This window comes from Pomacea canaliculata, linkage group LG4, assembly GCF_003073045.1.
Source record: "Pomacea canaliculata isolate SZHN2017 linkage group LG4, ASM307304v1, whole genome shotgun sequence".
NCBI classification, from domain to species: Eukaryota; Metazoa; Mollusca; class Gastropoda; order Architaenioglossa; family Ampullariidae; genus Pomacea; species Pomacea canaliculata.
Window position 1 is genome coordinate 31,506,284 of NC_037593.1, and position 15,668 is coordinate 31,521,951.

Sequence of the window (15,668 nt, forward strand, 5' to 3'; positions counted from 1 at the left end):
CTGCCCTGAGTTCATTTCTCGTCTCGGGCACGCTGTTCTTTCTCTGCACGTGGCATCTGTTTACAGGGCTGGCTGCTTGCCGTAATATAGCCTTAGCTGCTGACACGGCGTAAAACACCAATCCCCCCCCCCCCTGGGACGAGTTGACACGCTGTGGGGCGAAATGACCGATCCTTCTGCTTACTTGTGCCTTTAATTTTGATTTACTGCAATTAAAACTTGCGCTCGATTATAAGCTGTAACAAGCAGCGATCGAATTGGTGCTTTGGTGCTGTACAAAACGGTGTCTTCTTCCCGTAGCAGAAAATGAAGAGTGCTTCCTCCTCGCATGATGACTTGACCTCAGAGTAGTCTCCCTTCAGTAGAGCTCTCCTCCTTCTATGGCGCATTCGGTCGCAGAGCAGACTATTTCCCTTTCCAATGCTGTGTATTCTGATTCATGTTTTATATTTGCGATGGCACAACGGTAGATTTAGACGATAATATGACAAAGCTTAAAAAAATAAATACACGACTGTTACACAGCATTTCAACACCATGATCTATGTGGTCGTGTGCATTCCAGAAACAATTTGAACTGAAGGAAGCTACAGCAGCCGACAATAACATAAATGGTTCATGAGGTTGAAGACTTTCATGGTGTGTACTTGCTATGCTCCTTGAATCCGCGCTACAAAGGACGAACATACATTGGGTACACAGTAAATCCCAATCGGCGAATCAAACAGCATAATGCAGGCTCACAAGCAGGAGGAGCATGTCGAACCAGTGGTCGAGGACCATGGTGAGCATGACAACATATCAGTGATAAGAACATAGCCCTACCAAATGTTTAAATTATGTATTTAATAATGAGCCTTCTTCATTTCGTCAAACTGTAGTTTTGTGACAGTATTTAAACACTTCTACAAGCATGTACAATCCCAGCCTTCCTGGAACTGCTGTTCTCTAAACTCTTCACTTCTCTCCGCCGTTTTGTAGTTAGATCTGCCACTATGAAAAGCATCATTAAGAAGCTGTTTGGAGTCTATAAAATATATGTTTATAATTAAAAATTTCTTTTTGGAGACAAAGTATATAGTCTCACAACCATTTCTCCTAATGCACAATTTTCTGTTATTATTACTTAAGTATTAATGTACTTTCATTGCACAACCACAGCCATGACTATTTAGTACACACATACACCTGTCCTAATGGCTTAGCTTTGGTACTGTTCTAAATAAAGCACTGTAGTGATGATCTTAGCATGTGGGCTACTTTTGGACTATATTACCCTGAAACATATATTTTTCAGGGGTAGAGGGGTGCCATAACAATTTTTATCTCCCCTTCCCCTTTACTACAGTCATTCTCATCTTTAGACTCCACCTACATGCTAACGCACTAAGTGTGATACTGACATTAATTTATTCTGACAAGTTATCAATACATCGCATTTCACTATGATCGGGTGCTTATTGTACTTTACTATTAAGCTTATTAAATAAACATGAAAGTTTGGTTTATTTTTGTCTGGCACATAATCCAATTTATTGTTTAGAATGTAACATAACCCTGCTGTTCTATTCATTCTTTCTGTCCACTCAGTTTTGCATTAAGTTCTTAGCACAGTCAAGTTACAAGTTGATTCTTGTTTCCTAGTTTATAATGGCGGACACCATCATAGTTGCTCTCTTTTACAGGGAGATGGCGTTGATTATTCATGGGTTTCCAAACAACATTTCAGCTTTGCAGGTTAGTAAATGTAATTATAATTACAAAGTAATCAAACATATTAAAATTTAGCTTTTGGGGGTTTGGGTGGTGTAGATGCTGGTGATGTTTTATGCGAAAATAATTTACAACTTGCATTTTGTACGTACGCATGCACAAGGAGCTTGAGAGCAGTTGGCATTTGTCGCCATGTCAGTCAGTCATCCCTTGACCGGCACCTGTTGTTGGGGAGAGCACATAGACGCGGCAGCTGACAGGGCCTGCCACTCTTGTCACGTCAGACGATCTTGACTCTTTACTATTCTCTCCCTTGGTTTATTTAATTTATTGAAACCCCTACACATCATAAAATTCCACACAGTTTATTTTATCATCAAAATTATTTTAAAGCTAAAAGTCATCCCTTTTATTAGTTGGGGAATGAAGTATAAGAGACTTTACTTTTCTTGGAGCCAGCTTCACATGTGGTGCCGATCTACTCTCCCTTGCTGCATTACCTTCCCTAGCCCTCTGTGAAGTCAGGTACTCATTCTCTTTCGATTTGGATGCCAGAACTTTAACCACCTCACTATATACACTGCCTATATTAGGAGTGCTTAAAAATAAATAAAACATCATAATTGTACCCAAGTAAAAGATGTCTTCAAAATGTTGACATAAAATACAGAGAAAAATCATGTGGCTTCCCTCCCTTTACCCATTACTGGATGTACATGTAGATTTTTACAGTACCCTTAGACTTGAGCAACATATTTTTGCAACACATCTCAAAGCTAACCAATCATCGTACAGATTTTTTTCTTTGCCAACAACTTTTGAACTTTTTATCTCAAAAAAATTTAATAGATTTAATGTAGAAAATTTTATCAAGATATATATTAGGAGTCAGAAGTTTCATTCCTTGTTCAACATTATTTTCTTAAACTAATTTCTGGATGATATTAAATTTCTTAAGTATATAAATAGTTGTCTAATGCAGTGACATTATTCTGCATGCTAGAAATTAACTTTTTCTACCCCCATTTTCTCATCTGGCAGTTTGAATGGGCCTGGCAAAATCCAGATAAATGCAGGCGCCTTCGTGATGCCCCTGTTTTGAAGAGACGTTCCGAAACTGCCTTCCAGCATCGATGGAGAATAGCCTGTCTTCTTCTTCAAGTGGGACCCTGGTATCGCTTTGCCTTGACCATACGGTGGCTAAAACAAGATTACAAGCTGGACTTCCCCACAGACCTTTCTGCGCCCTTACACATGCCTGTTGTTTTTGGTCCCGTGATCAGCAAAACTCTTCAAGGTATTCCTTTTTCAGGGTACTAAGATGTGTGTGTGTATAAGTATTACATTTCTCATAAAAGTGTGACACTGATCCCTCCTAGCCTTGTAGAGAAATTTTCGTATTCCTTACTTCTCCATCCATTCTTAAATGTAATCTTTGTAAGGACAGTATGAATTATTATTTGCAAAGTTACGTTTTGTGATAAAGCCCATCCCCTAATCTTTTGGTCATTGGAGAGTGATATCTAAGAGGTCACACTTCTCAGACTGAGGACTGCCTTACCTTCCCTAACCCTCTGTGGAGTCAGGTACCCATTCCCGATTCCGATTGCTGGGGAAAGTTTGCTGTGTCACATGGGTATTGAACTGGCACACCTCTAGGCTTGGATGCTAATACTCTAGCTACTCAGTTATCTGCTTCCCTACCATTTTCACATACTCTTCTGCAAATAAATACAAAAAACATCCTGGTTTGGCACTGAGACTCATTTAACAAGAAAAGTGTCAAGCAATGCTGGGGTACTGTTAACAGCTTTTCTGACTTTCCAGCATGACCCTGGTTTCCAGCTTGTGATCCATGAGAAACATGGAAAACTGTTGCAGTCTGCATAATGGCATGGCGTATGAGATGGAGATAGACTGGTATTCTTTAGGTCTTTTCTTGGTTTAAGCAGGGTACCTGTGAGGCACTAACTCTCTTTGCATGTGAAGATTTGTAAACTTTCTGCTTTCTACAACTGGTCTCAGTGCAAGTGATTCAGAAAGAAGTTTAATCAGTTTTGTTGTGGCATTCTTCTGTTTTTTCATGTCTTGTTGACCAGGCATTCAAATTCTGTTAATGTTAACTTTTTCTCTGTCATGCTTTTATTTCCAGTTTGCTCAACTTTTCATCGCTTCTCTGGTTCAAAACTATATGCCATGATTGCCAGATTCAGGATGTCAGCATTTTAGTAACCACACTTAGGAGACTGAAAAAACACTTATGTCAGAAGGGTGCCAGAGATGCCATTAGGCAACAAAGCAGGTCAACCTCCATGAACCAGCCAGATCTGTGTTTAAGACATGATTTACATAAAGTAAATGGTTCCTTCCAAACCCTAAATTTTTAGCATCTCCATGCATCCTTTCATTGTATGTAAAACCCAAGTTTTACCCTTGCAGCAATTTTTTCTACCCAGAACGGATGTTTAATCTTGTTTCCTTATCAGACAAGGGCATCAGTCCAAAGAAAAGACTAAAGCCTTTAGCAGATGAAGAGAGTGCACTTGAGGAGGAGCTGAATAGTATACCTCGTCTCATCAGAAACAATCGTGTGTGTGCGGTGTGCCACCGTAAATTAGAGGTAACTAATTTAAACAGTAAAAATGTTTGTTAGTCACTGCCATAACAGTGCCATAACTCAACAACCTTCAAATCCATAATCATAAAATGACCATCCAACTTTCAGACTGTGGAACTTCCCTAAATGTACAGGCTTAAAACAATTTGCTCTAGACAAAATTTTGATAGATTTTTTTTTTTCATGGTCTCAGAGGTATGATTAGTTTAGTACTGATGGCTTAAACAATTTTTGATAATCTTTCTTTTTTATCAATAGCCTAATGACAAGCGTCTGATGTGCTTCTTGCCAAACTGCCAGATGGTCAGCCATATCATTTGCCTTGCTAACCGCTTCATTGGCAATGCCCAAACTATGGACCTCATCCCTATCCAGGGTGCATGTCCTGGGTGCAAACAAACGTTGTTGTGGGGGGATTTGGTTCGTCACTTCCGGGGATGCTATCAAAACCTGTCGCAGTCAGCAACAGATGTGAGTAGTTTTTTGCTACTTTGCTATTCAAGATAAATGCATTTAAGTATGGGTATTGCAATTAGGCATGTGATATTGCTACCTAATAAAGAGTATCAGATTCTAAATCCCATTCCAAGCCATTGATCTCTGACTAGAGTGGATGGCATTTAATCTTGGCATCTTGCGTGGTCATTTTTCTGTACAAGATTGGTTGTCATCTGTGGTCTGTATTTGGGAATGGATTTCTAACAGGGTGTGTTAACGACTGCTGTGTTTCAGAATGGTCAGGCTGATCAAGCAGCTCACTGGGCTGATGAAGTACACTTGAGCCAAGTCTGATGGCAGAAACAGCAGTGCAACATTGTTTCAATCAAGATCTATTTAAGCAGCTCATAAGCATGTATGTGGTGAATGATTCTTAATAATTTTAAAGTAAAAATGTTATATAACGTGCTAAAGAACAACAGTAGTTAATCAACACATTTTTTACAGCTCTGTTGAGCTACTTTTAACTAATGAATGGATTGTTTTTGTTGCAATAACAATGTTTTATCTTCTTGCATAAGCTCGTCATCTGTCGGCAAAATATAGTTATCCACCAGAGTAGTTCTTTCCCTCTGTCTTTACTGCTCTCAGGTGTGGGGACATTTTTCTTATATCTTGAACTCTCCAGGAGAAATCTTTATGAATATAAATATTTGTCCATTTTGGTTTTACTCCTTTGTTTCAAAATTTTAGCTTAGTCCTTAAAGAATGGCTAAAGCAATGATCGGTGAGTTCGGTTTGTTGTGTACATGATCAAACACAAGCAACTTGGTCACCTATAATTTCTCTGGCATTATCTCTAGATTAAATGACAGATTTCTGGGCAAGTCATGGTTTGTTTCTTTTGTCATCCTGAGAAATCTCATACCTGATGATGAATTCTAGATATGTCCTCAAGATCAACTGTCTTTCAATGTCATTTAGAATTTGCTTTAGAAACAAGTTCTACTTAGCTTGAGTATCTTCTGATTATTTTAGCACTTTCCCTTCCACAGTCAGAGTACAAAAAGCACCCTTGATCTCACATTTAATTAGTTTGTTCACATTTAGCAGATCTCTTTCTTTCAGAAAAACAGAATAATCCTTGTACATGCAGAATTTGTTCTGGCTCAAATAAGTTGAGTTTTTCAAAGGTTTAAGGAACCTTTGACAGTTCAGTCCTGATATCTAGCAAACTGGTCAGTCTTGTAAAAATGGAATGCACAGTCTCTTGTGGTTGACACAAATAATGGGGACAACAAAGGCATAAGTCAATGGGCCAGAAACCACAGCAGGGAACTTTGGAAGGACAAAAACCAGGTAAAAACATGTGATCTCCCCTTATGAATACATTTGACAAGTAGTAATATCACCAAATTGTCCACAGACATTATTACTAACCACTAAATAATAAAAATACTAATAATTAGCGGTTATTTCAAGCCAACATGTCAAAAGTAAAATTAATCTAAATGTGAAAAGAAACAACTCAAAGTGATGACTGGTACAACCAAAAAGAAGAAACAATTTTTTCTTTACAATTGTTAGACAGTAACCCTGGTCAGGGAGAATTTGCTTTCCTCGCCATACATTTCTCGATTACTCTCCAGGTTGAACCTCTGAATCTTTTTCTCCTCCTCAGTCAACCGCTTGAGATCTTTTTGTATTTTTAAAAGTCCTCCCTGTTCTCACTGGTGAAAACTGATTTAGAACCATCTTGATCTTAGGACTTGTAGTTTGTTGTTAGCATGTACAACACTGTAATGTTAATATCTTAAGAATTCTTGTAATTTTATGCTGTGAATGAATTGATAAATTGCTGTTGAGCTATGCTTCTATGAATGTGAATTAAGGAATGCTGTATGTACTAAAGGTGGAAGAGGGGACAGTATTTTGACAGTTATTTGTGTGTGTGTGTGTGTGATGCATTCCGGTGAGTTTCTGGTTGTCCAGTGGCAGTTTGAGTAAAAAGGCCTTTAATTTGTGTTACAGAAAAAGTTCAACATGTACCCATCCTAATGCTTCCAGCTTTTATTCAGTCGCAGAAACGAAGCCAGAGTGCATTAAACCATAAGTGACACATAAAAAGCAAGGCCGCATGAGATAATTTCTCAACCGGCGCCGATAAATTATTTTAAAAATCGCCACCGGTCCAGCCCGTTGTAAAATGACTACCCGCCTCCCCGTAATTAGGTGAAAGAAAGACACAGGCAGAATACCACGCGGTTCGATTTTTCCTTTGCTGACTTTGCTAACAATGACTGGGGCACAAATGTTGTCGTCTTGTTGAAATTTGCAGTGTTTCAAGTATGTTGTTCAGATATGGATGACTTTAGTTTCAAGGTTCTGCAAAGCGTGATCACGAGTATAGATATCATTATTTGATCGAGAAATATATTCACCGTGCATAGTAAATAGAACGTGTTGTAACAGATTCGTTGGTTACTATGAGATGTCTTCCTCAGTTCTGTTCTTAAGAAATGGATACATCTGATGGTGTTTCTCAGATGCAGAAGAGTACTTTTGCGCCAGTTCCTAAATCTTTGTACCTGGATGCAGAGCCGAAACGAGAGATTCTGGAGGACAGTCGTGGGAGTATTTATAGTAAGTAACGCAGTCTGATCCAGTGTACATGTTTATGTACAGAGTGGGAAGGACAGGACCAAGGGAGCTCTGAGATTAGCAGGGTAGGTGAAGATGAAATAAAGAGACTAATTCTAGTCTAGGTATCAAATCTGGAGTCGGTGGTCATGTGAAGAGGATTCAATGGACACACACACTGATAGTAGATGTGATATACCTGTAATCCTATTGTCAGGTGGAGGGGTTGAGGTCTTGGAGCACGAGAATTGCTTCTGTTTAAGAAAGTTGTTATGCACAGAGAGCTTCACCTGAAGAGGCCTTCACGCCTCGTCTGACTTTTACTAAGTTTTGGCAGACAGTACCCGGCACTGTCAGGGTTTGTTTTGACACGACAGAGAACCCACCCTTGTCCGGGTAGCGGTGAGGTGAAGGGTGTGAAGGAGGTCGCTGACGGCGCGCGGGTCATAACATGGCAACGGACACGGGGCAGGGGGTCGTGTGGGAGTGCCCTGTTTTGTCGAACTCTTCTGTGAGGCAATATGCTTGAAAGTGCTGAGAGATCATTGATATGAAGTGCAAAACAACAAGTACCGGGATGTCTGCAGTGTTCAACCTTGGCTGCAATGAAGTTGTTTTCCATTAGAAATACGGTGTTTAAATATTTCTCAATCTAACCCTTCCCTTTGATACCTTATCATGTACCAGGAAATATCGAATGTAATCAATATGTTAGAATATACTTTTGTTAGTAGTTTCCAAGTTGTGAGTATAGGTGTCTGTAGAGGCGAAGAGACTAACAGGTGAACGCTCACACAGAAATTGAAATACCAAGAAAATATCAGCAACAGGAACATTGATAGTGTAAATGATAGCGAAAGTGAGGCTAATTAGGTAAAACTGTCGACCTAGCAGTACAGGGAAGGCAATACGGAAAGTGGAGCCTCATTTTTTACCCATTTTAGCCTTCCATGATAAATTAAGCAGTGCTCATTTGCTTTTGGAAGGACGGAGGGACTGGTCCAAGCAAACCTTCGAAGCCAGGACTTTCTCTAAAACTGATCGCACACCACTCGACCATGGGATTTCTAGAAGTACCAGAACAAACCTTGATATCACGACTGTGGAATCTCTAGAATGCTATCACTAAGTACACGACTGTGGAATCTCTTGAAGTACCAGGACAAAGCTTGATATCACGACTGTGGAGTCTCTAGGAGTACCAGACAATGGTTGATGACATGGAAATGGAATTTATCACGTTTCACGCGCCATGTTTATTTCTAAAATAAATCGATATCCCAGAGAGATCGATACCTATTTTCAAAGTGAAAAGAAATTTGAGGAAATAAAAGCTATGTGCCCGGGGATTGTGGAAAATCCAACTACTCCTGGAAGTAGCCCAATGTTTTAGAACTCAGAACGTTCTTCAAGTAGGCAGGAGATATCCGCAAGACTGCACACACACACCACCCGACACACCACCCGACACACCACCCGAGTGGTGATCAGACGGCGCCATCAAAGGTACCCCGCTGAGCCGATTGTTTGCCGCGATTGTCTCCTCTCTTCGTCCAACGGCGAGTCGAGGCAGAACGCTGCATTCTGGAGGGAGAGAGACAGAAGAACAAAAGAGGTCACGATCCACGTGTCACGGACATGAACATCGTCCTTACACGCAGGAGTACATAAGGAGTACATAAAGTCTTTTATCATCGGGTGGCGGTAGGTTTTCACGTGGTTGTGAATAGCGAGTTATGAGTCTTCACTGGGGTGCAGATAAAGCCACACACTCACACAAGTACCCGCCACACGTACAAACACACCTGCACACATGCCTTCTCGTCGGGGGCTCCTGTCTGACTGCCTGTACAATGTTACAGTGGCGTAGGAAGATGTTCGGCGTTGGGGGGGCAAACTCCCTGCTGACAGTGAACGGCCTTCGCACTCGCACGGTGATGACCGTCTCCTCTCTACGTTCCCCTACATTTCTTCTGTTCTTTGCTCTTTGTGAGGAATTACGTCTCAAATATTGGGGGGGGGGGGCAAAAGGATATTCCTGCCCCCCCTGTATTTTCCTTGGGGGGGCGGCTGCCCCCGCTGCCCCCCTGGTTCCTACGCCACTGTGTTAATCTTTAATGAGTGATGGATAATTAATCCTCCCTTTTAGCACAAAAAGCAGTGCTTTCGAAGCAGTGTAGTTCAGTTGAAACCTTTGACCTCTTGTGATGTATTCGGAGGCAGTTGCAGCACAAGGTAGAGAACTAAAGCACTCTTACGATGTTCTCAACAGCAGGTTAGAACACATTATTAAGAAAAACTAACTGCATACCCCCTTGATTTTGGAACTGTTTTAATAATAATAATAATAAGAAGAAGAAACGCGATTGATATTTATAGCACCTGATCAAGCTATTCATACCTCGCTTTTAAATGCCTTCGCAACACGCAAAGAAAAGTTTCAAGAACTCAGATGTCAGGATTGTATGCCATACTTTTACATTGTAAAGGTCTCAGCCAATGAGAGATTGTGTTTATTAGGCTGCTTTGTACAAACGTGACGTCACGATTTCGATCTCGTTTGGTGGGTAGTGGTGGCTTTTCACAGAAAGAGGTCATTTATCCAGATGTGATACCTAAATTCGTGCACTGAGCTTTATCCAATAATTAGAAAAAATGTGCACCGCACGAGCCATTTAACCGTGAATATCATGCAGACACGTCAACAGTCATGTCCATTGTTGTGGTCGTCCAGTGACAGAAACTGAATAATTACAGCAAATCTTTTGAAAGTCTGATCCCATTCACACATGTCGGAGTATTTAAAGATAAGTATCCACACGTAAAGAAGCGTTGATGCACGTGCAAGCGCACGCACACAGGCACGCATACGCACGTGTTGTGAATGTTATCTGTTGCCACATACCCTGTTGGTACAGGGTGTTTACCTTTAGTACATAAGCAGTACACACGGACAACATTGTATAATTGGTTCTTTCGCATCACGTGACCACTCCTTAACCTGTCCACGTTGAACCTTGACACTCACTATACTGGTAATGAGCTGAAACCCAAACGGCAGTCACGTGCTCTACATCTTTCGTTGTTCAATGGAAATCATTAACTTTTGATTCAAATGCTTCATTGAAAAGCATTTTTCCTGGCATACACGTGACATAGTGCTGAAATAGCTATGAAATGTCTACAGCAGTTAATTTACACACAGTTGTATTTACCTACACAGTGAAGTGTTGACAGAAATACAGACCGACGTCCGAGAAGGACAGGTCATTGCATTCGGTCCGTTTGATTGTTTACAGGTCAACTTATGCTTTCTTTTTAACGACTGAGCATGCTCAGGACAAGGACCCTTTCTGGAATCTAGGGGTCAACATTGACCAGCACTGACAAGAGCAAATTCATGGTCGGGGCAATGGCAGATGTCTGAAGGAACTTGGCAAGGTAACAGCGTTGAGTGCTGTGTCAAGGAGGCAAGAACTAGGTTGGACAGGGTCTCACATCAGGGTTACTACCAATGAAGTTGTGTACAAGACCCTCGTACTACCTGTTTGACGGATGTGAAATATGGATTCTGCAGGCATTTGGAGAACAAGAGTCTGAGGAGACTCGTCGAAAGAAGATAAAGTAAGGACTGTGTACGAAGTACACTCACAGGTTGCCACGTGACCCCTTGTGACCCACATGACCTTTTGTCGGAGACTTCAAGGTACGGATGGACAGCGCGAGGAGCGGACTGTGCACAACCTGCTCGCCATCGCCTCATAAATTGCTCCGCACTAGGCCTTTAAGTTTTGCTCTTGTATTTCATTTTATCATTCAGGCTGAGGTATAAATTTATTTATTTATTATTTATTTTTTAACCACTGTTTTCAGATGTGTGTATATTTCGGGCGGGACATGATTGCTGATTAAAAAAAAAAACCGACAATAAATGTCCGGAAGCACGCGCCGGTGGCATCAAATGTGCTCTGCCTGTGGACTGTTGACAATTGAAAAACAAAAACATGCTTGTTTACTTTAAGAGTATCATTTTCCTGGAAGAACCAGTTCCCAGCCAGGCATGCAGCTGAAAATGAGCAGCAAGGGACGATCGAGTGATTCACTGACCGAGACTCATTTTTTTCTTTTTTTTACATGTTGTTATTTATAGTTATTTGATTGCATTCATTTGTTCTTTTTTTCGCACTTTTTAGTATTAATTTTTTATGACTGGGTACACGAGTGTAGAGGAATTTATTTCCGTGTCGTTTGGTTTTTTTTTTGGAGAAAAAAATAAGAGGGCGAGAAAATGTGTGTGTGTGTGTGCAAGTTATTTTAAAAATTATTTCACCAACCGCTAGTGACGCAGATTGGTAGAAAGCCTCACGTCTCAGCGAGTTAACGAGCCTGACGCTCACCTGCGCCAGGTGGGCTCGTTTCCCACAGAAGCCCACGTCACAACAAGCCTACCTCAGCGCGCCGCCTGCCGTCCAGTTCCACCCGAGTGTGCGTGTGTGTGTCTCGATACACAAGGCTCTCAAGCAGGCTTACTGAACACACTGTCACCACCCGCACGATCACATCGAGTCGTCTGCAAGCCGAGCGCCAGAGACGGGAGGGTGCAGGAAAGAGCAGGTAGGTGACAGGTCACGTCTTTCTGCTCTGTATGATAGGTTTACCTACGGGCTAGTGTACCTGCCAGTCTGTTCCTTCACCCGGCACCTTACTTCGATCTGCATACCTCCTACTCTGCGCCCCGTTGGCCTGTCCTCCCCTCCCCTCTCCCAGCAACCCCCCACTTCCCTAGTTCCTCTGTCTTCTGACTGATCAGCGGTAGACGGTGGCTTGTCTTCTGAGGTTCAGGTAGGTCTGGTGTGGTGCTCACCTTTCGTTTAACGAGTTCAGGTTAGTCCTTGTGATTTGAACACACACACCAACACACACACACATAATAACAGGTTTTATTGTTGACTGTGTCCCATTGTTAACAGTCTGACCACGTGACGCCCACACTTCAAAGTCGTGTGGCGGAGATGGGGGTTGAGGTGGGGTGGAGTGGGGTCTTTACAATTGATCACACTCTACCTATATACCCGACTTTGCTACCTTACATCCTTGTCCTTAGATATTAGGTTTCTTAAACGTTTGTACCCGAGGTGTTCCATTGTGATGAGGATCTCATTAAAACCTCGCACTCTGTGTGTTAAAAATAACCAGAAATGAGTGACACGTGGTTTTTACAATCACTGATGTCACAATAATATTGAAATGAAAAATAACAACAACAGTTCTGCTACATTAGAATTAGCTGTAACTCAAACTGTGTACCTGGCGGCTGTTACAGTCACGTGGACACAATACTTGGTTATTACCTTCATCATGTGGCGACTACCTTTCTACTGTAATTGGGTTCGAGAGTTCAACAGGTGGACCACTGACCACTGACACGCATTCATCGTGTTTCTATGATAAACCTGTGTTTATCCGTGATAACCAAATGACCAGACATGTAAACCTGTTTGTATGTATTTGAGTTTAAGTGGGGTGATGGCGGTTTTTGTCCCAACACGACTTGACGCTGCACCTGTGGCAGGTAGTCCGTAGCCTGCAATCACCGACTTTCGTAGCATGCGCAGTGTAGCGTGACTAAAGCTCAGGTAAACGGAATGCTATACCTGCACGCAGAAGTAACGGGTACTTGAAATCGTGTATACCCTGTTTAGTCAAGCTGTTCAACCTGAGATAACTCGTGTATGTGTATGATAATGTCGATGTCTCTTTAGATAGGTCTTGATTATAAATTTTTTATGATGCACCACTTGCCTTATCCTCATCTTGTAATTTAATTTGTTCTGTCTTTATTTTTGTAACTTTTGTAATAGCTCCCTTCCCGAATATAAACACCCACTGGGTTAATTAACGCAGTTATTTATTTATCGTTCAACTTTCTCATCATCAGCTCTAGGTACAGCCAGGTCCAGAAGTGTCGCCAATAGCAACACGACATCGTGACTCGTCGACGATAGAAGATTTGTCCGAGGATTATCGAGTGACTCGGTCAGGGTGACCCCTCCCCCCAAAGCTGGTCAGCTGTACCCTCCCCCATCTCCTTTGTCCAGTGGAACGGGGTCGTCGGGGTCAAGTCAGCAGGTTCTGTGGACAGACTTCAGGAGCGGAATGTGGTCAGGGGTTGTTCGACTTGTAACCTGCTTGCTCCTGCTTGATGGGGCGTGTTCACACGCACATGACTGTGATTTCACGGGAAGTGAACCCCAGCCATCGCAGTGGAAACGGTGTGCTCTGTGAGACAGACGACTATCCAGAAGACACACACAGAGAAAGGACAGGACAGCATCCACAAGAAGCAATACATCACTGAGCAAGTTACCTACAGGTGGGAGAACCGTGTTGTGAAGTCTGTAGAAAGTAAAGCCGGCTGTTGTGTTCCTCCTCCACCACCCAGTTCGTCGTGGTTTGGATTACACCTGTTGACTGACCTTGAGATACCTTCAGGAATTCGTCAATACCGAGCGATGACATCAGGCCACGGGCACTAGCAGGTAAGATGTGAACACACCTACACATTCTCAGAGAGGTGCAAACATTCATTCACCTGGGTGTGTATTAGAGAAAACATTGCTGTTGTGCTGTCTGCTGGTATGTGTGTATACATGTCGAGTGTACACACAAGCAAATCATCGGATAGATGTATGTGATGTATATATATAAATTATACTATACTCTCTCCCTCTCTCTCACACACACACACACTCTCTCTCATATCCGTGAGTGAATACTTGCATTCATTCATGCATACAAATACATGTGAGTTTGGCATCAACCTATATCCCATAATTTGTATGTTCAGTCTTCAAAGAGGAAATGTTCAAAGGACCCACACAAATCAAGGTGTGGACATTTATTGGCAGTCGTCGTGTTCAAGCAAACAGCCTCGCGTCCACCCTATCTCGTGCTGGCCATTACAAGTCCATAAACATTCACTTAATGGCTAAATGTACCCGCTCGTGCGCACCCTGCACTGTTGTGTGGAAGCTCACACCCCTTCACTCAGTGGTCAATCCTACCAACCTTTCAGGGCATTCACAGGTAGGCAAACTGTAAACAGAACGTGAACACACAATCCTGTCAAATTTTAGTTGACCTCAGAATACCTACAGTCTACAGTCTACAGTCTCTACACCCTCTCTCTACCTTGTTGGCAGATGTTCAAACTAAACCTTATCTGGGAAAATTCCGTATGGTGGGGGACCTTATTTTATTTTGGTTTATTTTATTCAACTTTGTTTTTTTTTTTTAAAAAACTTACCTTGTAAACAACTTATTTTGTTCATAGAGCATCACTTAAAAATCATACCAGATATATATATATATGAGATAGTAAGTTGTCACAGAAGACAGAGGTGTCAGTAAGCTATTATTGTCATAGCTAAAGCTTTTTTTCGGTTGAGGCTGATGAGTGATTTTATTGTTCCCTTCTCCGATGATCGGTTTGTGGTGAGTCACAGGAACCTACGACTTTAATATTTATTCTGTTGAAACGTTTCTCACCTTGTCGACAGAGTCAACTGTGTAACAAGCATGTAACACCTATGTAACACCTATGTAACACCTATGTAACAAGTATGACAAGGATAGAGGCTATTCCAGTGTGTAAGAGTAGGGTGAGCACCCCGTATACCTCTAACATAAAGTCGAGAGCGACTTCGTTCACTCTTATTAAAAATATATAAAGTAGTTGATTGAAATGATCATTCCGTGAGAATTTCTTTTGAACAGACAATGAGGATATCTTTATATTTCTTTCCTGCTTGTCGAGGGAAAAATACCCTTCGCGATTATACATGGCTCATATGTTAATATTTAGAAAGGTCGTCTTCGCTTGCTATTGTTCCCTCCGTAATATTGCGAATGAAGATTGAAAGTCGACTGAACACAAAAGTGTGTGTGTGTAGGGGGGGACTTCTTTTATCGTCGGGATTAACTCTTGGCGAGCTTGCATGCACCGACTGCCCGAGAACAGCATGATATGGAAGCAGCCAGGTAAGATATTCCTTACCTGCCCTGGCGCTACACAAGGGTCACGGGGTGTAGAAGATCGGATAGTGTTTGGATTACTGATGTAGGGTGGAGGGGGATGATTTCATCGTGAATGTTAATGTCAGCAGATTAAACGCTGGGGGGGACTTCTTTTGGAGGGTGTGGTTGTGTAATCAGTAGGAAGGGAGTGAAGGGGAGACCGGGTATTATCATAAACGTGCCG

At 41.8% G+C, this 15,668-nt stretch overlaps 2 protein-coding genes across 6 annotated transcripts in view; both read left to right on the forward strand.

Moving 5' to 3' along the window:
• The first annotated feature begins 388 nt into the window (after positions 1-388).
• Positions 389-6,691, forward strand: LOC112562893 (structure-specific endonuclease subunit slx1-like). The gene is made up of 6 exons (XM_025236478.1): positions 389-784; positions 1,686-1,737; positions 2,755-3,010; positions 4,200-4,333; positions 4,589-4,801; positions 5,063-6,691. Exons 1-6 carry the CDS (start codon positions 612-614, stop codon positions 5,120-5,122), a joined length of 888 nt encoding a protein of 295 aa, XP_025092263.1. The 5' UTR covers positions 389-611; the 3' UTR covers positions 5,123-6,691.
• A 4,977-nt stretch (positions 6,692-11,668) lies between these two features.
• The window catches only part of LOC112561804 (putative leucine-rich repeat-containing protein DDB_G0290503), a 59,542-nt gene continuing 55,542 nt past the window's right edge, over positions 11,669-15,668 (forward strand). Inside the window, exons 1-2 of one of the 5 annotated variants that reach the window (XM_025234540.1) lie at positions 11,669-12,022; positions 13,347-13,947. The gene's annotated coding sequence lies outside the window, so the exon portion shown is untranslated. The other 4 variants (XM_025234542.1, XM_025234541.1, XM_025234543.1 and 1 more) reach the window with 4 other exon arrangements.

Bases quoted from the DNA above. Each gene is read 5' to 3' on its own strand.
- LOC112562893 (XM_025236478.1), top strand. From the start codon at position 612: ATGGTTCATGAGGTTGAAGACTTTCATGGTGTGTACTTGCTATGCTCC. The intron at 3,011-4,199 runs GTATTCCTTTTT...TTTCCTTATCAG, and splicing joins GATCAGCAAAACTCTTCAAG to ACAAGGGCATCAGTCCAAAG. The intron at 4,802-5,062 runs GTGAGTAGTTTT...GCTGTGTTTCAG, and splicing joins TGTCGCAGTCAGCAACAGAT to AATGGTCAGGCTGATCAAGC.